This window comes from Pteropus vampyrus, unplaced genomic scaffold (genome assembly GCF_000151845.1).
Source record: "Pteropus vampyrus isolate Shadow unplaced genomic scaffold, Pvam_2.0 Scaffold203, whole genome shotgun sequence".
Taxonomy (NCBI): Eukaryota; Metazoa; Chordata; class Mammalia; order Chiroptera; family Pteropodidae; genus Pteropus; species Pteropus vampyrus.
In genome coordinates, this window is record NW_011888984.1 from 177,206 (window position 1) to 202,275 (window position 25,070).

At 51.3% G+C, this 25,070-nt stretch overlaps 2 protein-coding genes across 5 annotated transcripts in view; both read left to right on the plus strand.

Annotated features, from left to right (window-relative positions):
* Positions 1-8,512, plus strand: part of COQ8B (coenzyme Q8B) — a 16,062-nt gene extending 7,550 nt beyond the window's left edge. Inside the window, exons 6-11 of the mRNA XM_023537903.1 lie at positions 273-429; positions 2,099-2,240; positions 2,379-2,486; positions 4,482-4,547; positions 7,205-7,291; positions 7,678-8,512. Coding sequence (XP_023393671.1) covers positions 273-429; positions 2,099-2,240; positions 2,379-2,486; positions 4,482-4,547; positions 7,205-7,291; positions 7,678-7,980 — 863 coding nt within the window. The 3' untranslated portion in view covers positions 7,981-8,512. The remainder of the gene's footprint in view (positions 1-272; positions 430-2,098; positions 2,241-2,378; positions 2,487-4,481; positions 4,548-7,204; positions 7,292-7,677) is intronic.
* An 861-nt stretch (positions 8,513-9,373) lies between these two features.
* NUMBL (NUMB like, endocytic adaptor protein) overlaps positions 9,374-25,070 on the plus strand; it is a 24,459-nt gene continuing 8,762 nt past the window's right edge. For 2 of the 4 annotated variants that reach the window (XM_011372210.2, XM_023537877.1), the window contains exons 1-7: positions 9,375-9,610; positions 13,031-13,115; positions 15,030-15,169; positions 16,019-16,093; positions 16,182-16,256; positions 17,271-17,411; positions 23,852-24,041. In XM_011372210.2, the coding sequence (XP_011370512.1) occupies positions 9,587-9,610; positions 13,031-13,115; positions 15,030-15,169; positions 16,019-16,093; positions 16,182-16,256; positions 17,271-17,411; positions 23,852-24,041 (730 nt within the window). In that variant the 5' untranslated portion in view covers positions 9,375-9,586. Of the gene's footprint in view, positions 9,611-13,030; positions 13,116-15,029; positions 15,170-16,018; positions 16,094-16,181; positions 16,257-17,270; positions 17,412-23,851; positions 24,042-25,070 lie in introns of all 4 variants that reach the window. The other 2 variants (XM_011372207.1, XM_011372206.2) reach the window with 2 other exon arrangements.

The following is a 25,070-nucleotide window of genomic DNA, read 5'->3' on the forward strand; positions in this document are numbered from 1 at the left end:
GAGGGAGAGGCAGAGAGAATGTGAGAGAGTACGGAAAAGAATGGGGGGGGGGCGTGTGACTGTGAGAGATGCCTGGGGACTGGTGTGCGTGCCTGTGGGAGCCAGACCCCAGGGGAGAGACTTCAGAAGAGCCCACAGTTGTATGAAGGACAGAGGAGAAGTGTGTGGACAGATAATGCAGATGAAGGGCATGGAACAGAAGGTGTGAGGGGCAGCGAGAGAGACAGAGGAAGACGATTGGCAAGAGAAGACGTCACGAGTGGGAGCCTGAGGGGTCGGGCTGGTGGGATGGGACAGGCTGTGGCCTTCCCTGTCTGACACGGCCACCGCCTCAGGCCTGTTTGCTGAGCAGAGTCTGCAGGCACTGCAGCAGGAGCTGGCTTGGGAGTGTGACTACCGGCGGGAGGCGGCTTGTGCCCAGAATTTCAGGTGAGCTGAGCCCCCTGCAGGCCCCTGGAGGACCCCTTCCCTCCAGCTTCCTTCCTTTTTTCCCTCCCTGGCTGAGTGGGAAGCAGGTACCACCACAGCCTCTGGCAACTGGAGCCCTGGGGTAGGGCTGGCAAACCCTTTTCCTCTTTATTCGTTTGTTCGTCCATCCATTCTTTCACGTATTACTTCATTCATCCCCTCTGTCCTCTGTAAGCTTGGGCAGGTTCCTTTCTCTAAGTTTCTGTGTTCTCATCTGTGGAGTGGATTGGGTGACCACCGCACTCCAGTGGGGGAGATGTAATGGTCACTCGTTGTGTCACTAAGTGCCTGTCGACAACTTCAAATTGAGAACAACTCAAATCTATAAAATTTATCCGGTGTGGTAGATAAATAAATTATGGTACATTCATCAGCGGAATATCATACAGCAGCGAAAATGAATGCAGTACAGCCACAGGGAACAACGAACGTGTTTGCGTGGCAGAAGCATCACGCTGTGCCGGAGTTAACCACACCTCCGTGAGACCCTCCACGGTGCGGCAGATGTTTGTTGAGCCACGTTGGCTCTGTAGATGGAGAAAGGGCAGTAGAAGGCAGGGTTTGGGGGCTTGGGCCCTGGACTCAGACAGATGTGGGATCCAGCCCCGGGTCAACCCTTAACAGGCGGGTGGTCCAAATACACACAGTGGCCTTGGGGGAGTATCCTCCCAGGGCAGTGAGGATAAAAGGGAATCGTGCTGATTAAATGGTTAGCACGTGGCCTAGTCCATTCATGAGGAAGGTTCAGAGATTTTATAAATGAAGACAAAAATACAAGCCTAGAAGCAGGATCTGGAGGAGGGTGTGAAGCGAGCTGGGCCCGAGCACTCCTTGTGTGATCTGGGGAGAGCCCTCCCTCCCGGGATTGCCCAGTGCCCTTAGAATAACACCCACACCAGTCCTTGGCCCTTACCCAGCCCCTGCTCCCCAGCTCACTCTGCTCCCCACCTCACTCTGCTCCAGCCATCCCGCAGGTCCCCAGCCAGAGCCCTCACTCACATTCTCTGCCTCCCAAATCTTATACTGACACATCTCACTCTGTTATGGGACTGTTGGATTGTTGGAGTGTGATCTCTGGTGTATGTAACGGGGCTTGCCCACTGCTCTGTCCCCCGGCATTGTCCACAAGGACAGACACTGAAAAGGATTCTTTCCCTTAATTAACCAGTGTTCTGCATAATGAGTCCAAGGAGTGGCCAGTGAGTATCAGTATGGACTCAGATTTATATATCTGACTATTTTTTTTCGGATGGATTAATTTGTAAGTTGAGATAAAGTATTGTTTATCGAGCTTAATGCATTGAATTCATCATGGGGCAAACGGATGTCTTGGAAGTGTTTCTGGTGGGGAAGTGGTGACTGGGTCTCCAGTGGCACCCGGCTTAGGGGCAGGCACACTAGGCCCTACGGAGATGTTTGTGGAATGAATGAATGAATGAATGAATGAATGAATGTCAGTCTAGCCAAGCATTGGCCATGACTCGGCACACAGAGGCAACAGGAGAGCAGGAGAGAAGGCAAAACATACGCTGCTCATGGAGCGCTTCTCAAAGGATGAGGAGGAGGCCTCAGCCTGGGCCACAGGGGCCTGAAGCACTAAGTCCTGTCGCCTGCCTCCCTTCCGCCCCAGGCAGCTGCTGGCAGACGACCCCTTCTTCCGGGTGCCGGCAGTGATTAAAGAACTCTGCACGAAGCGGGTGCTGGGCATGGAGCTGGCTGGAGGGGTCCCCCTGGACCAATGCCAGAGCCTAAGCCAGGACATCCGGAACCAGGTATGTGGTCTCGTGGGACAGTAGGGAGGGTGCTGCCCCAGGGCAGGGCAGGCCAGACCCATGGGTGCTCTCCAGGCTAGAGGGCTTTACAGGGGCAGATGACTCTGAGGTGTCTGGTCCTCCTTCTCCCCACCCCAGATCTGCTTCCAGCTCCTCAGGCTGTGTCTGCGGGAGCTGTTTGAGTTCCGCTTCATGCAAACAGACCCCAACTGGGCCAACTTCCTGTATGACGCCTCCAGCCACCAGGTTGGTTCCTTGTGATGTGTGCCAGGGTACATTAGCTGCCCTGATAGATATTTCCCAATATTTCTCACACAATACAGCTCAACACAATAATAGTTTATTACCCGTGTAACAAACTGGGGTGGGCCTGCTCCAGGCGGTGATTCAGGGGCCCAAGGCTCCTTCCCTTTCTTGATTATACCATCCCCTAGGCCTTGCAATGCTCTTTCCAGTAGAAAGGGAAAGAGAGATTGAGAGGGTAACCCCTTGTCTAAGTGCTTTGCCCAGAAGTGACACGTCATTCCCTTTACTATTCCTTAATGAGAACTGGTCACAGGGCCTGTCTAGGTGCAAAGGATACTGGGAAATGGAGTCCCTGTCTAGGCCGTGGCTTCCTAGTGGCAATGTGACAGTATAGAAGAGGGAGCACAACTTTTGGAAGGTAGTCAGTCATCACGACCACACTTGTCATTCATTTAGAGCACACCGAGCACCCAGTACCTGCCTCTTGATAATGATGCCAAGACAGCCCTGATCCTCACCTTTTCAGTGTTTCCAGTCCAGTGGGGGGACCCGTCAGCAAACAGTGACGACCTAGAGTAGTTAGTGCCATGATGGAGAAGCACAGGCCAGAGTGGTCAGTGGTGGGGAGTCCCAGGGGGCTGTGGGAAGCCAGGGAAAGTGGCTGACCCTGCTTGGGTATGTGGGGTCAGGGAAGGCTTCTTGAACGACGTGCCATTAAAGCTGAAAACAGAAAGATGAGAAGGGGACAGCCATCTGCAGAGCAGGGGAGAGCGTTCCCGGCAGAGGACACAGGACCGAGAGACTCGCAGCGCATGTGGTTGCCACATGGCCCTCCGAAGTGGTCTGTGCCCATTCTGTCCCCAGAGGGATCTTTCGGAAACACAAATCTGGCCACGCTGTCCCCTCCACAGTGCTCCAGCACCCGGGGGATCAAGTCTGAGAGCTTTGCTGAGTGTGACGTGGCCCCACTGAGTCTCCAGCCTCAGTCCCTTGCCACCCCCCTCCCCCCAAGGGCACACACATCTCACATCCCTCTAGGCTGACACCCCAGAAAAGGGTTTTTCTGACCTCAAGGTAATATGTGTCCTGACGTCAATTGATTGGGTCTCAGTTACATTTTTTCATTTACAAGTCCTAGAATAGTATCAGTGGGAGGGAGCTATAATATTTCGGGACACTTTTGTTTGACACTTGTATTTATGTGGCATTGGCACTGGTGCCCAGTATAATCTGCATTTCTTATTGTGGGTTGTGATCAATAGTCTGAACTCCACTGCCCTAGAGAAACTCCAACACATGTTCATTGAGCAGTGTTTTTAATAGCAAAACCCAGAAACACCCACAATGCCCATCAACCAGATAAATGCATTGTGATGTACTCTCACAATGAAGTCCTTACACACCAGTGAAAAGCGAATGAATGAGCCGGAGCTGCACATAGCAGTGGAGATAAATCACAAAACTTGTTGGCCACAAAGAGTAGGTTGCAGGATAACTATCATAGATGCCACTTAAATGAAGTTTTCAAGTATACAAAACATTATGGATTGTTCATGGGTGCACACTTATACAGAAACATGTAGAAATACACACATGGTGATTTCAGGAAAGTGGTGACCTTGGAAGAGAGGGCAGGGATGTGGGGGAGGTAGAAGCAGGTTGGGGTACACGGAAGGCCTCACCTGGATTGATAGTATTTCATATTTTAAGCTGGGTAATGACATTCGTAGGTGTTCACTTTTCCATATATTTTATTATTCTCTGGATTTTTTTCTATGCCTAAAACATGTTATAAAAACAATTAAGACCAAAAAAATAAAAGCCAGCTTCCTTCAGCTTCATATGGTGGTAGGTTAGACGTGTGGAGACCTGAGGCAGGGACTTTGCAGGAGGGGACAGGGTGTAGGGAGGGAAAGATGGACCCTAGCCACCCTGGACAGACAATGGGAAGCATTGGTGGACTCCCAGCGCCCCTTTCACCGTCCTCGTTCCCAGGTGACTTTGCTGGACTTTGGTGCAAGCCGGGAATTTGGGACGGAATTCACAGACCATTACATTGAGGTGAGTCCCCCCAACTCCGGGGTCTCTGAAGGGCCAAGGCTTAAGCCAGATACTGAGGCAAGGGTGAGGAGAAATATAGTATCTGGAATTAAGAAATAAGAAATAATAGTCTTAACAGTAGCTAACAAATACTAAGCACTTAATATTATGTCAGTGCTGTTTTAAGCGCTATACCTATGGTAACTGATTTAAAATATACAGCAGTTTCACAGGGTAAGGACCATTTTTAGCCCTATTTTACAGATGAAGTAACTGGACCTCAGAGGGGTTAAGTCACTTGCCCAAGGTCACACCCAACCTGGGATTCAAACTCAGGTGGTCTGGGTCCAGGGCCCGTGCTCCTAATGCTGACCAGCCTCCCTCCTCCTAAAAGAAAAGCCCATGATGGGCATGCTTCCGCCTCCCCACACCTCACACTGCCCAAGGCCTTGGTGTCCGGCCTCGTGCTCACGTACCTTCTTGGCAAGCTGATCCCTAAGGGGCTGCTCTGTCCTCAGGAGGTGTTTCCTCACTCGTCGCCCCATCCCTTCCACTGTCCCTCCCGCTCACCAGGGCCAGTTTGTCTCAGAGGTCACAGAGAACACTATCTCATTAATGTGGCGAGATTAGACAGTCGACCTGGTCTTCCTATCATTTAGTCATCAATTCAAACATTCTTTGATACCTCTCTCTGCCCAGCCCTATTCTGGGTAATATTGGGGACAACGGTGACCAATATAGCCCAGTGGTGGTGGTGGTGGGGGCGGGGAGACAGTGAGGACCCAGAGTGGTCAGGGCTGGAATGAGGAAGCACAGGGCGCTGTAGGAACTCAAAGGAGCCTAGCCCATCCGAGGGGTCAGGGAGGGCTTCCTGGAGGAAGAGGAATCAGAGTTGAGACCTGAGGGATGAGGAGACCAATCAGGAAGCAGCTAGGAGGGTATTCCAGACCAATAACATGTGCAAAAGGCCAAGAGGTGAGAAGGAATATTCCCGTTAGAGCAGCACTTCTCAAACTTTAACATGCATGTGAAACACCGCGCCCCATGACCTAGTTAAAATGCAGATTCTGGGCTGGAGTTGGACATAAAATGCTGCATTTCTAACACACTCCCAGATAATGCCAAATCTCCCCTTACAGAGACCACACTTTGATTAGTAAAGGCCTAAAAGACTGAAAAGTTCACGTTCTGACTAGGTGGGCAGGTGGGCGGCCGAGCAGGAGCCAGCGATGAGATTGGAGCCAAATCACTCTGGGTCCGAGAAGCCATGCTTTGCCACTTGTTCTTTATCTGGGTGCCCTGTGAAGCCATGGGAGGGACTTGAGCAGGAGAGGGGCACATTAAGAATTAGGAAACCCCCTCTGAATAATGAGTGGTATTGGAAGCCCAGTGAGGCTGTGGGGAGAGAAAGAGAGGTGTCCTGGACAAGACCCTGGGCTCTGGCTTGAAGACTGGAGGATGGTGGGGCCACCCCTGAGATGCCAGTAGGAAGGAGGAGCTAGTAACCGCCCCCCCCCAACACGCTGGCCCCCTGGGGCCCTCTCTGCAGGCCACTTGAGGCACAAAGCAAGGCCTTTCTGGGTAGTTGGGACATCTCATGTCCCCCACCCCCAGCCTGTTTAGCATGGCCCTCTTGCCACCTCCCCAGCCTTTTCCAGTTTCAAAAAGCCCTGTCACACCGGCCCCCAAGGACCACGAGCCTGACAGATGGCCAGACAGGCTTGGGCAGGGGAGCTGAGACAGAATAGAACCGCCAGATTTAATCCTGTATTCCCCTTCCTCCCAAGAAAGAGCCACTCAGTGGTTAAGAGTTCGCCCAGGTTCCACCCCTTGCCTTGCTATTGCCCCCCGAGAGTCTCTTTTTCGTCTTATGTGAAGTCGGAACCTTCACATCTACCTCTTAATAACCGTAGTAGCTGATAATATTTATGGTGCTTCATACATGCGGGCACAGTGCTCAGCACAGCTGTCACCTCCTTTATCCTCACAACGACCCCATGAGGAAGATAACTCAGCATCCCCACTTCACAGATAAGAAGGCAGAGGCCTGAGGCAAGGGCCTTCCTGAGTCAGCCAGCAGTGGCAGAGCTGGGACCGAGCCCAGGCAGGCTGGCTCTGGCTTCTGTCTGCCTGCCCGGCGTGCCCTCACGGCCGGAGAGGTGCTCGGCTCCACACACTCATTTGCTAAACAAAGGTTCACCGAGGGCCTCCTGGGGCTCTCTCAGGGCCCGAAGTCCAGTCTCGGAGACAGGTATCAACATCAACCAGGTGATCACAGAGATGGCCCAGTAGCAACGTCGGATGCAGTTTTCAGTCACAGTCACATCCTTGGCCAGTTGAGTGTGTGGACCCATGAGCAGCACTTGACATTTATTTTCTTCTGTGCTGTTTCACCGTTTAGTTTCCAGGCAGGCTGTGTGTTCCCAGGCAGACAGGCAGAAACCCTGACCCACTCCCATCCTCTAGGTTTTGGAAGGTCTTGAGAGAAACATACAGGGGCAGGTTGAGGAGGGACAGGCTTCTGGATGAGGGAAGGCCTAAGCAGGCGAGAAGGGACGTGGATACAGTGGGGGCTGGCATCCAGCTCTGGGTCTCCATTTCCCCAGACATCTCCTTGAACCCTTGAATCCCGCCCCCGCTGGGGCCTTTGACCCTGTGCCCCATACCCTTCTCCCCAGGTAGTGATGGCTGCAGCCAATGGAGACAGAGATCAGGTGCTGCAGAAATCCCGGGACCTCAAATTCCTCACAGGCTTTGAAACCAAGGTGCGGAGACACAGTGGGAGTAGGGGCTGGTGTCTGTCAGAGGGGCTCGGGGCTGCTTAACACTGGGGGAGTGGGGAACTGCTGATCTGTACTGGGGGGCTCTGGGAAGGAATAGGGGAATGGGCACTACTTGGAGTGGGTACTGGGGGTCTGGGAATGGAGGCTGCTTCTCTGTTCTATAGAGGACTGCTTATCTACCCGAGGTTCCCAGATGGAGTGAAGGGCTGTTTTGGGGGGGAGGAGTAGGGAGCTGCTTGTCTCCTGGGGGCTCTGGAAGGAGCGGGGCTTGTGTTGGTATTGGAGACTCTAGCTAAAAGCTGCTTGTCCCTTCTGGGTTAAGTGGAGAGCTGTTCATACTGGGTGCCTCTGCTCTGCCCCATCCCTAGGCATTCTCGGATGCCCACGTGGAGGCCGTGATGATCTTGGGGGAACCTTTCGCCACCCATGGCCCCTACGACTTTGGGGCAGGTGACACTGCCCACCGCGTGCAGTGCCTCATCCCGGTGCTGCTGCAGCATCGGCTCCGCCCACCGCCCGAGGAGACCTATGCCCTGCACCGCAAACTGGCAGGGGCTTTCCTAGCCTGCGCCCGCCTCCGCGCCCACATCGACTGCCGGGACCTCTTCCAGGACACCTACCATCGATACTGGGCTAGTCGCCAGGCTCAACCAGTTCCCGAAGCCTCCTGACCAGAGTTGACGTCGGATCAAAGCCCTTCAGACAGCTTCCCTCTGGGAAATCCGGCCAGTAGGGGGCCATCCCCAGCTGTGATGCCTCTTTCCCACTCTGCTTCTGTCTGAGGACACCGCCTGGGTGTCCCAGTCTTGCCTAGCGCCCTTCCCTGGGGCTTGGGGAATGCTGGGGCTAGGGAACTCTCCACTTCACGCCTCCGTATCCTGCATTCCCCACCCCAGAGTGGCCATCCGGGAACTCTATGTCAGAGCTTAATTTATTCCTGCCAGCATTTGAGAGAGCCTCAGGCCCCCTGCACACCATGATGGAGATGCAGATTCGTCTAGAGGGGAGTCCCTCAGCTGCGCCTCAGGTCTCCCACAGATCTGGCTAGTGAGAGAGGAGGGGTGGTGGTTGGTGGAGGCAGCCCTCACCTTTGCTTCCTTCACCCCACCACCAGCTGCCTTCTTCCCGTCCATCCCGTGTTGCGGGGGGCGGGGGGGGGGAATGTTTGAACCTTTAGTTTGAATAAAATTGGCCTTCCCCTTCCCCCAGCTCTTTTTCTTTGCGCTGGGGGCGAGGGGGAGGAGCTCGCAGTTAGCCTCCAGGTGCAGATGGCCAGCCCCCTCCCACCCTCTTGTCTGAAAGCACCAGTCCTGTCCGTGCCATCTGTTGCCGGGAACCTCCTTCCCCCTTTTCCCTCCACCCCCTCACCCCTCCCGCACATGCTGACCACCTGCTCGTAAGGCTGCGGCAGCTGAGAAGTCCTCCCCCCACACACCACCTCCCCGGCGCCCGGCTCCCAGCAACCTCGCCTTTGCTAATGGGCCTTAATGCCCCTGCCAGCTGCTTTGCCAAACCCACAGGATCGGGCGGGAGCCGGAGGCGCAGCGGTGGCCAGAACCCCGCCTTGGTCGCAGCCGGGCGTCCCCACCACCAAAGCTGAACTGATCGCAAATCAGGACGCCGGGGTCTGTTCATTCCCCCTCCCATTCCTTGCAAAAAGTGCCTCGTCACTGCTTCTGCCCGCCCCCGCTGGACTGGGAGAATCGTGGGGTTAGCTGGAAGATTTGAGGGTGCGGGGCGCCTCCCGAAGCAACTCTCGGACTCGGAACAGAAGAGGGTCTGAGGTCAGGGGTCATGAAGGGGAAAGGAGCCCAGGCTAGGAAATCCTGGAGGAAAGTCTCAGTGAGGTTCACGTGCACGCTGTGCCAGGGACTGGCCAATGCGCGGGGCGGGGCGGGGCGGGGCGGTGGCCTCACCGGAGAAGGCGGGGTCGTATTTGCGTACGGGCGTGGCCTGAGGGCCGAGGGGCGGGGCTTGGGCCGGCCAGGCGCCGGGCCGGGGCGGGGTCTTCCCGCATATCCAGCAGGCGGCGGGCCAGTGGGCGGGGCCGGGGCGGGGAGCCGGGGCGGGAGGGGCGCTCCCCCGCCCCCGGAACGGAATCCTCGGGGAGCGGAGCAGGCTCGCGCGCGTGCATCCCGCACCATCCCTCGGCCCCCGGCCCCCGGCCCCGGCCCGCGTCATACCGAGCTGCCGCCGCCGCCGCCACAGCAGCAGCAGCAGCACTCAGGGATCCGGGCCCAGCCGGGGCCGTGGGAAGCTGGGGCGCCCGGGCCCTGGATGTCCCGCAGCGCGGCGGCCAGCGTGAGAAGGGCGGGAGAGGGGGCTCGGGTGGGGGGCGGCGCCGCTGCTGATGTGGCGGAGGGTGGGAGGCGGCCGCGACGCCCGGATGGAGAGAGGATGCCAAGGCTGGCGAGGGTGGTCCTGGGTGGGGGGTCCACGAACAGCGCCCCACCAAGCCAAGGCTTGGGAGACAGGGGTCTAGCTCAAAGCCATCACTTGCCAAGGCCCTAGAGATAGGGATCCGGGACACAGATGTCCCCCTTAAAAAGCAAGGACAGGAGACAGATTTTCAGTACGGCTTCCTAAGCAAGCTTTTGGGGACGGGTCTGGAACACAACCCCCAGATGAAACCAAGGCCTCCAGGAGTCGGTTCCAGACCAGACGCCATCCTGACCCCTCCCTGCCTGAGGGGCGTCTCTGAGCACAACAGCCCTCTAGGCAAGGTCTTGAGGATGGGGTCCCCCCTGCACAGTTTCCCCACCAAGTCAAAGCCAGGGGATATTCCTGGCAGCCTGTCCCCAGGCCCCACAGCATCTCCCCCAATCCTTGGGCGGTGTCCCAGGAACAGCCCCTTCTCAAGACAAGGTCCCTATGCCTGGGACTCCATTCTTCGCTCCCCCAGCCTGAATAAAATAAGAGAAATTTCAGGCACTCTCTTCTGCCCTTAAGGGTTGGTCAAGGGTCCCAGGGCACGGGTCCTCTGGGCCATCCCCTTTGTCCCTGGGGCTGCCCAGCTGTCTGGGAGCAGGCCCCACCCGCAGATAATGCTCTGCCTTCCTCTCCCAGTTCTGGCCTCCCCTGGCTCTAGGATTCATGCTGAGGGTGGGGGCGGCTCCCCAGGGACCTGATGCAGCCCTGTCTGTCTGCTGTGTCTGAAGTGACGGTGGCTTTGTGTGTGGTACCTGGGGGAAAGCAAGCATTGGGGAGGTGGCTAAGAGTATGACCCTGTGTTTGCGTGACTGGCTGTGTGTGTGTGTGTGTGTGCACGTGCATGCTACAGCTGGTGACTATGAGGAATCCTGTGTTTGTATTCTGGTTGTGTCTGTGTGTGACCCTAGCATTTGTGTGACCGTGTATATGTGTGTGACAGCTGTGCAGAACCCTATACTTTTTAGTCAGTGTTTGAGTGTGTGCATGGTTGTGACTGCGTGGTTGTGTCTACGATTCCATCTTTTGTGACCCCGTGTTCGTGTGCCTTGGTAACTGGGTATGTGGCTGTGAGTGTTGAGTCTGGGGTTGGGCATGTGTGTGGTTGACTGAAGATGTGGGTGGAGTTATGATTGTGTGTAAGTGGAGTTGTGTCTATGACTCTGTCCATGTGCGACTCTCCCAATGACTGTGAACATTTGTGGTTGTGTCTGTGATTGATTTTATATGCGTGTCACACATGGATCTCTGTGACACGCAATGTCCCTGCACCTCTGGGTGTGTGACTGCCATTGTATATGAAGTCAATCACAATGTGACTGGGGTTGTGCAACAGCACTGTGACATTTACGTTTGTATGCCAGTGGTTGTGTGTTCATAGCCGTGTCCGTGTGTGACAGAGTTGTATAAATGACTACATCTATCTTTGTTGATAGCGATTGTGTGAATTAATAGTTTTGAATGTATGATTTGAGTTATGTACTTGACTTGGGGCCTAAAACCCTGGCTAACCATTAATAGTACGTTATTTCATTGTGTCTGACTCGAGATATAGGTGTGTCCGTGTGTGGTGGCACCAGGTAACAGTGTGTGTTTGTGTGTGTGGGGGTGTATATGACTGTGGCTTCTATATTTGTGTGTGACTTGCATGTCTCTGACCCTGTGTAGGTGACTATATGTACTTGTGTCTGTGTCATGGTCTGTGAGAGTGTGTCTATAGCTGTGTGGTGGGTATATGTGTCTGTGTGCATGCTGGACTGCTTGTGTTGAGTGTGATTTGGTGACAAGGTGACTGTCCCCTGACTGTGTACATGGCTCCATCAGGAATTGTGTCTTCTGTGTATATGCAGCTGTACGTGCTACATCTGGGTCACTGCATTTCTGAGCATACGCCTGACTGTGTGCTTGTGATGTGTGAAATGGAAATTGTGTGCTGATGTCTCTGTGTGTGAAATATGCATCTGTCCATATGGGCTGTGATGGTATGTGGCCACTGATGTCTGTGTGATTTATGTGTATTTGCATGAAGAGAAACTGTGTGTTTCTCTGTGATGCTATGACATGGTACAGCTGGGTATGGGATATTGGGTGACCATGTTGTGACTGTGATATATGGCTGGGTAATGTGGATACTGATGCTGTGTGACTTTGCATTCATAACCACTTCTAAAACGTGTATGGCTGTGACTCTGAAGCACTGGCTGCCTGGCTGCGTCTAAGTGTGGTCATCCTTGGAGATAGTTGTCTTTGAGTGGTTGCATGCCCGTTTCTCTACAATGCCTGGGCCATGGCCACCAGCATCTGTGTGTGTGGTTGGGGATGGAGGACTGTGCATATAAGTTAGCTGATACTGTGAGCAAGTGTGTGCCCCTACGACTGGGTATGTGTGACTGTGGGACACTGTGTGACTCAAAAAGTGTGTTGGTGTGACTGATGCAAGGAGTTGAGTGTCCATATGCAGCTGTGTGCCTGTAGATGATTAAACACATGTGATGTGACTGGGTGTGGCTGTGAGTGACCAAATGTGTGTGTGTCTGCACTCATCCATAACCAGATGTCAACACACGACAGTGGAGCTAGGTGTGACTGGGTGTGATTCTACATGGGCGAGTCTGTGACGTATCTTGGGTGGCTGCCTGAGGGAATATAACTGTCATTGGGTGTGGCTGTACATGTGCCACTCTGGTGGGTATGCCTGGGACTAGCTCTTTGTATGTGGCTGAGAAGACAGAAGTGACCAAATATCAGTAGCTGATGTGACCAGGTGTTTGTGGCAGCACCTAGGCAGGCTGGGACAAATGTGGACAAATATCTGTAGTGGAGACTGTGTGTATCTGTGAACACGGCAATGTGGCCAGATGTGCATAGTGGCCGTGACTGTGTAGGTGTGTCTGTATGACCTGGCGTGTGTAGCTGGGGTTGTGTCTGTGTATAACTAAACGCACAGATCTGTGACTAGATGATAGAGACAACTATAGATGTGAGATGGATACATGTGACAGTATGTTTGTATCCCTGGACGTGTGTAGAGGGCAGGGCCACTCCTTCCTTATCCCATCCCTGTGGTACTAAAGGCCTCTTGAGGCCAGGATATCCCCCAACAAATGCCCCCCAAACGTACCTACTCATTCCTGGGTCCTTACTCAACTCTCTCATAACAGTTGCTATGACAACCAGGCTCTCCTCGGAGCCTAAGATGGAGGGGGTTTGGCTGATGTCCAGAGCAGGGGTAAGGTAGGGGACCGAGCTCCATCCCAAGCCAGGCTCTCACCTTTTCTTCTATCCCTTGGACAGGGCAGACCCAGGAGGCCTGAGCAGCATTTGCCCCCAGCCCCCTGCGGGGCCCTGGGGCCCCCCGAAACCTCCAGGACGGAGCCAGGTGATGACCAGCTGGGAACGGAGCGCGGGCTGAGTGGGTGGGTGGCCTGCCTTGCATTACTAGAGAAACTGTTTCTATAGCCACAGAGGCCTAATCACACTGATGAGTGGACACCCTCAGACATCTCAAACCTCTTCTCTGCACACTCAGTGACCATCCAAGCCCGACTCGTGCACAGACACACACGTCTAGACTATGTCACTCACACACTGGGATATTAAAACACCCACCGACCTTCCCACAGGTGTGAGGTCACACAAACACAGACACATTCCCAGACAACACCCAGACTCCCTGGCACAGGCAACTACAGACACTAACCAGATACTGACTCTTAGATACACCCTCTCAAGGGATGAACCCTTGCACACAGTCTCCCAGACAACATACACAAACCCACACTTACAGACAACAGCCTCACCTTCACAAGCAGACACAGCCTCACAGACAGTACCTGTGGACCCATAAAGAGCTGCTACACTTCTGCCCACAGACAGACATTCTTACAAATAATACCCAGCACTCTCATAGACAGCAGCCACGTTCTCACAGAGTCACATCCTCAAAAATAACACCCACGAACACACTCAAAGACAACAACCTCATGTTCTCATGCACCCTCATAGATGCAGGGGTCCATACTGACACGCTCTCAGAAAAACGTTCATGGACCCAACTCTGTGACAACCACCACGCGCTCTGACACAGACACACCCTCACAAACAACAGCTATGTCTTGGACATAGACATGGTCTCTTGGGTAACTCACAGGCACACACTGTCATAGGCAACAGTCATCAAAGACACCAGCTACACTCTCACACAGACACACAGCTTCAAAAACAACAGCTTCCTGCTCAGAGACACATCCTCACAGGCAGCATTCCCTGACACACACTCACAAGGACTCTCACACATAGACAACCTTCAGCAATACCCTTCAGGGACCTGCACTCACAGACAACAACCACAGCCCTGGATACAGACCCCCACTCTCATAAACAGCCATTCTCAGGTCTTCATCCTTCCATACAGCCTTCAGAAACGACCTGCTCACAAACAGTAGTTGCATCCTCATCTCTAGACACCGTTTGGGACCACACCAGCCGTACACACAGAGTCTCCATCTGCTGTTGGTGCTCTGTCCTGGGTGACCCCTCACTCTCCTCGTAGGACTGTCAGTATGGCTTATGAGTCAGTGAAGAGTGTTTTAGTCAGTGAAGACTGCTTAGTGGCTGACCACCACCTCCACTTACACCCCTACCTATGATGGTCACAGGTGCACACTGCCCCCAAGGACCCCTACCTTAGACACAGTCATCAGAGGGGCAGTATCCTAGAGCCACAGAGACAAGCCCCCATACTCTACACCTTCTGTTCCGGTCTCTGGACCTCAATCCTTGGACCTTCTGCATCCCCCCACAATGGGCCCCGGCCCCCCCACACCTCCCACATCTGACTCATGCAAATCCCACTTCCTGTGTTCTCTGACCATCCCACCCCCTAACCTCCTACCCTTAAAACTCCTGACTTCATGACCCTTGGCCCCTATGCCCTCTAACCCCCGTGCCCTCCATTGTCTTGACTTCCTATTACTTCACATCCCCAATCTCCAGACCCTAGTGCTGTGACCCCCATCCCAGACCTCCCTGCCCTTTAGCCCGGTGTCTTCTAAATCCTCACACTGACTCTCGCACTCCCTTGCTACGTCACCCCCTTTCCCCACGTCCTCTGACTGCTGCTGATCCAAGTTCCCTGAATGTCATGTCCTCTGACCCAGTGGCTCCCCAACCCTGTAACCCTTTTCTCTTGTTTTCTGGCCCCATGCCCCCTGAGCACTGGCTGTGTCTGTCCCCCTTGAGCCCTGTGCTTGTGATCCGCGCCCTTGACCATCTCCTCGTCCTGTGTCACCAGACGGGGCGGGCACCATGAACAAGTTACGGCAGAGCCTGCGGCGGCGGAAGCCAGCCTACGTGCCTGAGGCTTCGCGCCCGCACCAGTGGCAGGCGGACGAGGACGCGGTGCGCAAGGGCACGTGCAGCTTCCCGGTCAGGGTGAGTGGGCGGGGCGAGGGCTGTGCGCCGGCGCGGCCCAGGGCGCTGGGCGTGATGGCCAAGGGCCTGTCCTTTGTGCCAGGGACATCGTATCCTCAAAGAGCTGTGAAGCCTGCCGTGGCAGGACCCCACGGCCTGAGTCCTTCAGACTTGGGGTTAAAAACCAACACACATTTTCTTGTACCAGGAAAAGGCTCCCTGGGGGACGTCTTGCCAGGGTCACCCCGTTTTGTGGGAACTCACGATTTCCAAAGGACACTGGAAGGTCACCAAAATTTTGTAGCGTTTGCAAAGCCCTCTAGTGTTTAGTGCTACCCTTTTATAAGGGGGACAGCGGGGTTCGGGTACAAATCCCAACTCGGTACCTTACTGCAGAAGCAGACTTTGAGTGAGAGGGGCCTGTTACGGGGTGTGGGAAATGCTGGTGGGAGTTAGGGAGAGAAGGCAGCCAATCCAGGGTGTGTTACTAAAATGCACCCGAGCAACGTACATGGGCATCTGAGCTTAATGCCACTCGGGTCTCTGGAAAATAGAGTCCTGGAGGGGGGGAAACTGGGGCGAGTGTACCCCAACTCCCATGATTCATCGCGCGGGGCAGGTCCTCGGCCAGAGATGCAGATGCTGACAGAGGCAGGATGATAATCACTACTCACCGGGCTTCTGTTTTCTCATCGCTATATCTGGAATGACAGTGGGGGACCCACCGCATAAAGCTGAGGTACAGAGTAAATGAGATAATAGGTATGATGTACTTAGGACACTGCATGATTTATCACAGCTGATCAGGGAGGACTAGGAATTATTGATTGCTCTGCTTATTTCATGTCCTCCTGCTCTCTCCCTCCCAAGTACCTGGGCCACGTGGAGGTGGAGGAGTCCCGGGGGATGCACGTGTGTGAGGATGCAGTGAAGAAGCTCAAGGCGGTGAGTGAGTGGCTGGCGCAGGGAGTGGGTGAGATCAGACCCAAAGAGGCAGCCCTGACCACACCCTCTGCCCTCCGCTCCACCTCAGATGGGCCGGAAGTCGGTGAAGTCTGTCCTGTGGGTGTCAGCCGATGGGCTCCGAGTGGTGGATGACAAGACCAAGGTAGGAGGCCTGTCGGGGTGGGAGCAGGCAGCAGTGGACCCCAATCCTCACCTTGCTCAAATAGGGCCAAAGACGCTTTCCCACCCATCCCTAGGATGCCCCTTCCTCAGGGAGCTTCTAGACTACGCCATGTGCTCCTGCGCTTGTCACAGTCATAATTCAGGAGTGAGTCCTGCCGTTATTTGTGGGCTGGCGTGGAGTGTGGGTAAGAGCACAGACTGTGGAGCAGCCGCCTCAGCTCGGATCCAGGCTCACCCACCTACCAGTCTCAATTGCATCATCCGTAAAATGAGGATAATAAAGGACCTACCATTACCTAAGAAATTACATACAAATAGTTAACCTGGTACAGTGTAAAAGTTCACATCGATGAATATTCGTTGTTATGCGTTTATTGTCAGCCAGCCAGACAGGAGCACCGTGGGGCCAGGATTGGGGCGTCTGTTAGTTCACCCCAAATTCCCTGCCTCCAACCCAGAGACTGCCAGAGGAGGCAGCCCGCACTCCAGTGTTAGCTTAATGCTGAACAGGATTGACATCTTTGCACATGCAGCTCCCTCAGCCTGAAATACTGTTTCCTGCCTTTTACCTACAGAAAGCTTTGCCTGACTCCCTCCCAAATTGAGTCAGACACCTCCTCTTGACTCCTGCAGGCCTCCGTGCCTCCCCCATCCCAGCCCTGACCCCTCCGTGCCTCCCCCATCTCGGCCCTGACCCCTTCGCGCCTCTCACCTCCCGGCCCGGACCCCTCCCCACCTCCCCTATCCCAGCTCTGACCCTTCTGCCTGTGCCCTCCTCGTTACTGTCTGGCTGTGACTCTGGGCCTCCTCCTGATGATGAGTGATTCCTCCAGTAAATTGGGGGGGTCCCATGCCAGCAGGGCCTACAGCTGTTTCAGTGACTGCTGGGTGCCCGCCCCAATCAGGATGGAATATAGAGCAGGCACTAAGGGAATGCTGAGTGAACACATGAAAGAGTTCACATTCCTCTCCTGGCCTCCCCGGCCCCTCCCAGGACCTGCTGGTAGACCAGACCATCGAAAAGGTATCCTTTTGTGCTCCTGACCGCAACCTGGACAAGGCTTTCTCTTACATCTGCCGTGACGGGACCACCCGCCGCTGGATTTGCCACTGCTTCCTGGCACTCAAGGACTCTGTGAGTACCGCCCAAGCCCAAAGCCCGCTGGCTCTTCTCTCTCGTTCCTGGCCTTCCGGCCCCAGCCCTGGCTGACCAGGCGGAGTCGGGCAAACCACTCACCTCTCCTCCCTAGGCCTTGTGTCCTGATCTGGACGCAGTTAGGGGCTGTGCTCTCAGCTACTAACTGAGAGGGCTACTGTGAGGCTTGAGTGAGTTGATACGAAGGATTTAGAACAATGCCCGGCACAGAGGAAGCACTCGGGAAAACGTTGGCTGTCATCCTCCTCATTATCAGTAGTGCTCCGTGTTTCCCTAACTTTTTACATTTAGGATCACCTACTTAGTCCTGTGCACTCCATGTCCAGCTCCATGAATTTTTGCATCTGCGTAGACCTCGACCAGCTCAAGTTGTAGTGAGTTCCCTGCCCCCAGCAGACTTCCGCAGGCCCTTCTCAGGCAGTAACCTCCCACCCGCACCTTCTGCCGTGATTCATTTTGCCTATGCTTCTTTATATTTTGGAGGATCAGGGTCCTCTGAGAAATGGATGAAAGCCGTTTCGGAAGCATTCTCACAGTTACGATTCTGCAGCTTGCGACCGATACCCGTGATTTCAGTGAGGGAGACGTTTGCTTCTGTTTCACGTGAAAGACATCCAGAGGCAGGCAGGGCAGCACTGGTGTGGCTCCTCTCCACTCATCAGGGGTCATGGCTCCTTTGTCCTCATTGCTGTAATGAAGTAAGGCTTCCACTCCCTGGTCCAAGATGGGTGCACACGCTCCAGCCTTCACGTCTCCATTCCAACCACAGAAAGGAGGGAGGCATGAAGAGGGGCACGCCCCCTCCTTTTTGGGAGCTGTGTATCATTTCTAATTACATCCCGTTGGTCAGAACCTAGTCACATGGACATCCCTACTTTGAAAGGGTGGAAAATAGAGTCTTTATTCTGCCCTGTCCCCTGGACCCTGACTTCAGAGCCTACGCAACTGAATGGGAAGCCACAGTCTCAGCCCCCTACATTAGCCTAAATCCAAAATAAAATTAATGAGGACTCTTCCAAAATCGAAGGGGAGTCAGAGTATTAAGCATGGGAAAGGGTAGAGAGCAGGGCAGCCTGAAGATACTGTGCCAGGTGACAGTTCCTTCAGGACACTGTTTCAACATGAGCTCCCCTCCCAATGCTCTGGGTTCAAATCCTGATGAGAGGGCATGGGATTGGCCTGGCTTGGGTCAGTGTCTTCCCCTCAGCCAGGGGAGGGCGGAGCACCCAGATTGACTTATCCAGTGTTGAAAAGAAGTTCCCCAATGGGAATTTGGGGTCAAAAGCAGGGGGATAGTGGGTACTGGGCAAGTAAAAAACACCTGTTCCTTGCAGACTCTGACGGTCTCCACTCGAGGATTCCTTCCTAGTTCAGAAATCCCTACTCCAAAGAATCTTAGCCCCCCAAACAAGTCAATACCCCCACTTCCTCACTGACATAATTTCACACCTGAAACCAAGAGTGGAAAACAAATTTGAGGGTGTGAGTGTTGGTGAGTCAGTATTGGCTGGTGCTTGCCAGGGGCTGGTGTGGAGATATTTGAAGCCCAGAGCCCACAGCAACTGCCATTTCCAGAGCATAGCAGAGTCATTGTATCAGTCACCTGTTGCTGCATAACAAATTGCTCCAAAATTTGGTGGCTTAAAATTCCAATCACTTATTATCTGTGATGGTTTCTGTAGGTCAGGAATTTGGGAAAGGCTCAGCTGGGTGGGTCTGGCTGCTGTTTTTGCATGCTGTGGCAGTCAGCTGGTGTCCAGAGCTGTAGCACCACGAGACTGGCTGGACACCTCTGTCCGTGTTGTCTCAGGACCTCTTCCCAGGGTCTCCAGCATGGAGGCTTTGGGAAAGCTGGCCTCTTACATGGTGGCACATTGAGGAGGAAGGAGAGAGAGAGAAAGAGAGAGAGAGAGAGGGAGGGAAGGAGGGAGAGGTGTGTTTTCAGGCTCAGGAAAGAGAACAGAGACTCCACCTCTGACGGCGGAGTGACAGGATTCTAGAAGAGCATGTGGGGCCAGAAATTTGTTGCAACGGTTTTTGGAAAACACTGCTACACGGTTGCTGTGGATTTGATGTCGAACCACCTGGTCGTGGGACCTTAGGCACACGTGACTTCTCACCCGGACTCGGTTTCCTCCTCTGTAACGTGGGGGTCATAGCACGGTCTGCTCACGGGTTTATGGGGGAAGCATGCATTATGGTCACACACAGAAAGTTCTAAGCAGAGTCTGGAATAAGTGGCCAGTAACTAGGAACAGTTGCTGTTATCTGAAAAGGATCCGAGGACGAGAATCAAAGCAAGAGGAAGGCAGGGACCGATCCCGTGGGTGGAGCGTGACCTTGGCTGAGTTCCCTCCGGCGTCCGAGCTTCGGGTTACAAGCATTAAGCAGTGGAATTCCCAGGATTCCCCAAGTTTAACCTTTTTTTGAGGTGAAATGTACAGAAAATTAACCATTTAAAATTGTACAATTCGATGGCATTTAGTACATTCGCAATATTGTTTGACCATCACCTCTATCTGGTTCTAGACATTTTCATCACTCGTAAACGAGACCTCATACCCACCCAGTAAGCAGTCACTCCCCGTCCCGTCCACACACCCCAAGCCCCTGGCGACCACTAATCTGCTTTCTGTCTCTGTGGCTTTACCTACTCCGGATATGTCATACATATTGAATCATACAGGAGGTGGTCTTTTGTGACTGGCTTCTTTCATTTAGCGTTGTGTTTTGAAGGTTCATCCATGTTGTAGCATGTATCAGCCCTTCTTTTTATGGCTGAAGAATATTCCATTATATAGATAGACCATATTTTGTTTATCCATTGTTGAACATTTGAGTTTTTTTCCACCTTTTGGCTCTTGTGAATAGTGCTACTATGGACATTTGTGTTCAAGTATCTGTTTGAATACCTCTTTTCAGTTCTTTTGGGTATATATGTCAGAGTGGAATTGCTGGGTCATAGAGTAAATCTATGTTCAACTTTTTAAAGAATTGACAAATTGTTTTCCATGTTCGCACTATTTTATATTCCCACTAACGATGTACAAGGGTTCCAATTTCTCCACATCCTCATCCACACTTATTAGTTTCTATTATTTTAGTTATAGCCATCCTAGTATGTATGAAGGGGTTATCTCATTGCGGTTTTGATTTATATTTACCTAATGACTAATGATGTTGAGCATCTTTCCCTGTGTTTATTGGCCATTTATCTTCTTTGGAGAAATGTTCATTCAGATCCTTTACCCATTTTTTAAATTGAGTTGTCTTTTTGTTGTTGAATTGGAAGAGTTCTTTATGTACTCTGGTTATTAGACTCTTATCAGATATGTGATTTGCAAAAACTTTCCCCCATTCTGTGGGTTGTTTTTTCACTTTCTTGCTGGTGTCCTTTGATTAACAAATCTTTTTAATTTTGATGAACTTCAATTTTTTTTCCTTTTGTGGTTCGTGCTTTTGATGTCATATCCAAGAATTCACGTTTTGTTTATAAAACTCCATGTTTTATGCTAAGCTTTATAGCGTTAGCTCTGACATTTAGGTCTTTGACCCATTTTAAGCTAATCTTTGTAAGTGGTGTGAGGTAGGGATCCAGCTTCATTTTTTGCCATGTGGATATCCAGTTGTCCCAGCACCATGTGTTAAAGAGACTATTTTTTCTCCAATCAAATAGTCTTGGCACCCATATTGAAAATCAATTCACTATAGATGTGTGGATATATATCTGGGCTCTCTGTTCTATTTCATTGGTCTGTATGTCTCTTCTTATGCCAATACCATACTGTTTTAATTACTGTAGCTTTGGAGTAAGTTTTTAAATTAAAAAGTGTTTTACTTTGTTCTTTTTCAAAATTGTTTTGGGTATTCTGGGTTCCTTGCAATTCCATATGACTTTTAGGATCGGCGTTTCCATTTCTGTAAGTGTCCATTGGGATTTGATAGAGATTGCATTAAATATGTAGGTTATTTTGGGAAATATGACCATCTTAGCAAGATTAAGTTTTCCAATCCATGGGCAGAGGATGTATTTCCATTTATTTGGGGCTTCTTTAATTTCTTTCAGCAATGTTTTATAATTTTCAGCGTATCTGATTTTATTTCTTTGGTTATATTTATTCCTAATCATTTCGTTCTTTTAGAGTCTATTGTAAATGAAATTGTCTTAATTTTACTTTTGGATTGTTCACTACTAGTGTATATAGATGTAACTAATTTTCGTTGATCTCGTGCCCTGCAATTTTGCGTAATTCATTTATTAGCATTAATGGTTTGTGGATTCTTTGGGACTTTCTACATAAAAGATCATGTCATCTGCAAATAGAGATAATTTTACTTCTCTCTTTCCAATTTGGGTGCCTTTTATTTCTTTTTCTTATCTGATTACTCTGGCTAGAACTTCCATTATAGTGTTGAAAAGAAGTGATAAAAATGGGCATCCTTTTCTTGTGCCAGATCTCAAGGGAAAGCTTTCATTCTTTCACCATCGAGTATGATGTTAGCTGTGACATTTTCATAAATGTCCCTTGTCAGGTTGAGGAAGTTCCCATCTATTTTTTGAGTTTTTTTTTTTTTAATCGTGAAAGGGTATTGAATTTTGCGAAATGCTTTTTCTGCATCAATTAAGATGATGTGTTTTTTTTCCTTCGTCCTATGAATGTGTATTACATTGATAGGTTTTCATCTGGTGAACCAACCTTGCATTCCTGGGATAAATCTTACTTGATTGTGGTGTATAATGTTATGCTGCTGAGTTCAGTTTGAGGATGTTTGTCTCCAAGTTTAACTTTAAGAGATGGCTGTGCATCTTGTTTAGGAAACAAGTCTGACAGATCTCATGGGAACCCCAACTCTGCTACTTGTTATCATGAGTGTGTTGACCGAGCCTGTTTTTTCTTTTTCAAAATAGGTTCATCAGAGTGTCCATCTCCTGGCACCGTGGCGAGGATTCCATAAAAGGAAGCAAGTCAGGGCTCGGCCCAGGACTAGACAGATTTATGCTGGCACATGTGATGTTTCCCTGTGCCTGGCGCTTTGCTGCATGCCTTGCTATATTAGTTCACATAATTCTTGCAATAACCCTGTGAGGTAGTTGCTGTCAGGGCTCTCATTTTACAGGTGAGGCGGCCCAGGCAGTGGGAGGTGAAGTGATTTTCTTGAGAACACACGGCTGGGAAGTGGGAAGCCAATATCAATCCCAGGTTGTCTGGCCTTGGAGCTTCTCAAGTAGGCACTCAACAAACAGGAGCTGTCTTTTTTATTCCCGACATTTTATTAAAAAATATTTTCAAGCTTATAGTGAGGTCGAAAGACTTATATAGTAACGAGTCACCTGTACACGTTCTGCCCAGATCCTGCCTTTCACATTGGTTTGTGCTCACTTTATCATTTATCTGTCCATCTCATTTTCGAGGCATTTCACAGTTGCAGATACCAGAATACTTTCCCCAAACACTTCAGCATGCATGCTGTTAAGGAGAATTCATACTTTTCTTCAGCTCTTTTTCTTTGGGGAAAAAACACATGCTGTCCACAGACCTTAGATATACTTCCGTTGAGTTTTGACAACTGCCTTCACCTGTGTAAGCCAAACCCCTGTCAAGCTCTAAGAACATGACCACCGCCCGTCTGCTCCCTCCTGCCTCTTCCCAGTCAGACCCCTCCTCTACTCCCTAAGAAAGAGCCACTGTTCTGCCTCTTTTCACCATAGATCAGTGTTGCCTCCTTTCGAACGTCGTGCCCACGGAGGCTACAGCATTGCTCTGTTTTCCATTCTCAATCTCCCACCCACCCCCTTTGGCAACCATCAGCTTGTTCTCTATCTATGGGTCTGTTTCTGTTCTATTGGTTCCTTTCTTTTGTTTATTTTTTTTTAGGTCCCACATATAAGGGAAGTCATGTGGTATTTGTCTTTCTCGGTCTGACTTACTTCACTTAGCATAATACCCTCTCGGTCCATCCATGTTGTTGCAGATGGCATTCTTTATTATGGCTGAGTAATATTCCATTTGTCTGTTGATGAACATCTAGGTTGCTATTTACTAGTGCAGCTGCAGTGAACATAGGAGTGAATATGTCCTTTCGAGTTAGTGTTTTTGTTTTCTTTGGACAAATACCCAAAGAAAACAAAAACACTAACTCGAAAAGACATATTCAGAAGTGAAATTGCTGAGTCAGACGGCAGTTCTCGTTGTCATTTTTTGAGGACTCTCCATAGTATTGTACTCTTGTTTCTGCCTTTTTTCTCTCGGGCTGTCATTCATAGCCCGCATGGTGCAGATGTACACTGAGGCCGAGGGAGGCGAAGGGACTCATGCCGAGTCACTCAGCGCGGAGCTGCTGGAACCCAGGGCTCCTGGCATCCCGCTGGTACACCACAGTGTCTCTAACCCCGCCCCGCCTCCGTCCTCTTCCCACAGGGCGAGAGGCTGAGCCACGCCGTGGGCTGTGCTTTTGCAGCCTGCCTCGAGAGGAAACAGCGGCGGGAGAAGGAATGCGGGGTCACGGCTGCTTTCGACGCCAGCCGCACGAGCTTTTCCCGAGAGGGTTCCTTCCGCCTTTCTGGGGGCGGGCGGCCTGCTGAGCGAGAGGCCCCGGACAAAAAGAAAGGTGGGTGCTGCCCAGAGGGCAGGGCTGGGCACAGAGTGGGGCCAGGTGGGGCCAGGGGGACCGGTTTGCAGGGAGAGCTGCAGAGGCACAGGGACTCTATAGTTTAGAAAGCGGAGCACCCACCACAAAATCTGGTTACCGTTTATAAAGCTCACTTCAGTTTGAGGAGTTCTGTGAGCGGTATTCTTTAGGCCACAAATCCCAGCAAAGCTCAAAAAGTGCTTTATTACCTGCCAGCTCGGGGAGGTTGGAGGCTTTTCAAACTGGGTATCGAGACCTGTTAATGGGTTGCGAAGTCAGTTTGCTGGATTGTGGCTGCCATTTGAAAAAATGAAATAGAAAAAAATAGAAAATGTCAGAGTAATCGAATATAGTGAGGGTTAAGTATAGTTTAATGATACTTTTGTTTCAGTACATATATGTGCATACATGTACATGTTTGTATATGTCTGTGTGGAACCATGTAAAATGTATTTCTTTCTCAGGGTTGCTAGTCAGAAAGTCTGAAAAATACCCGATAAACTCCTAACATTCTAGGTAAATGGCAAATACTTTGTAAGTTCTAAAACAGTGGTTTTTAAAATATAAGTATATTATGTGCCCAGTCACAATGGGCACATTTTTCTGTGGATTCTAGTTTTTAAATTTTTGGAAAACACTGCTTAGAAATAACAAAGAATTTACCATTGGGAACTGTTCCAGATTAAAGGACACTAAAGAGACTTGACAAATATTAATAAATGCAATGTGTGGTCCTGAATTGGATCCTGGATTGTGTGTGTGTGTGTAAAAGGACATCTATAAAAGACATGATTGGACGATGGGGAAAATTGGAATATGGACTGTAGATTGGCTAATAGTATTTATTATACCCATGTTAAATTTCCCAAGTGAGAAATTGTACTATTATTTTGTAGGAGACTGTCCTTATTCTTAGGAGGTACATGCTGAAGGTTTTGGAGTTGAATAACTTACTCTAACTTGGTACAACTTACTCTTAAATGGTTCAGAAAAAAAAAATTATGGAAG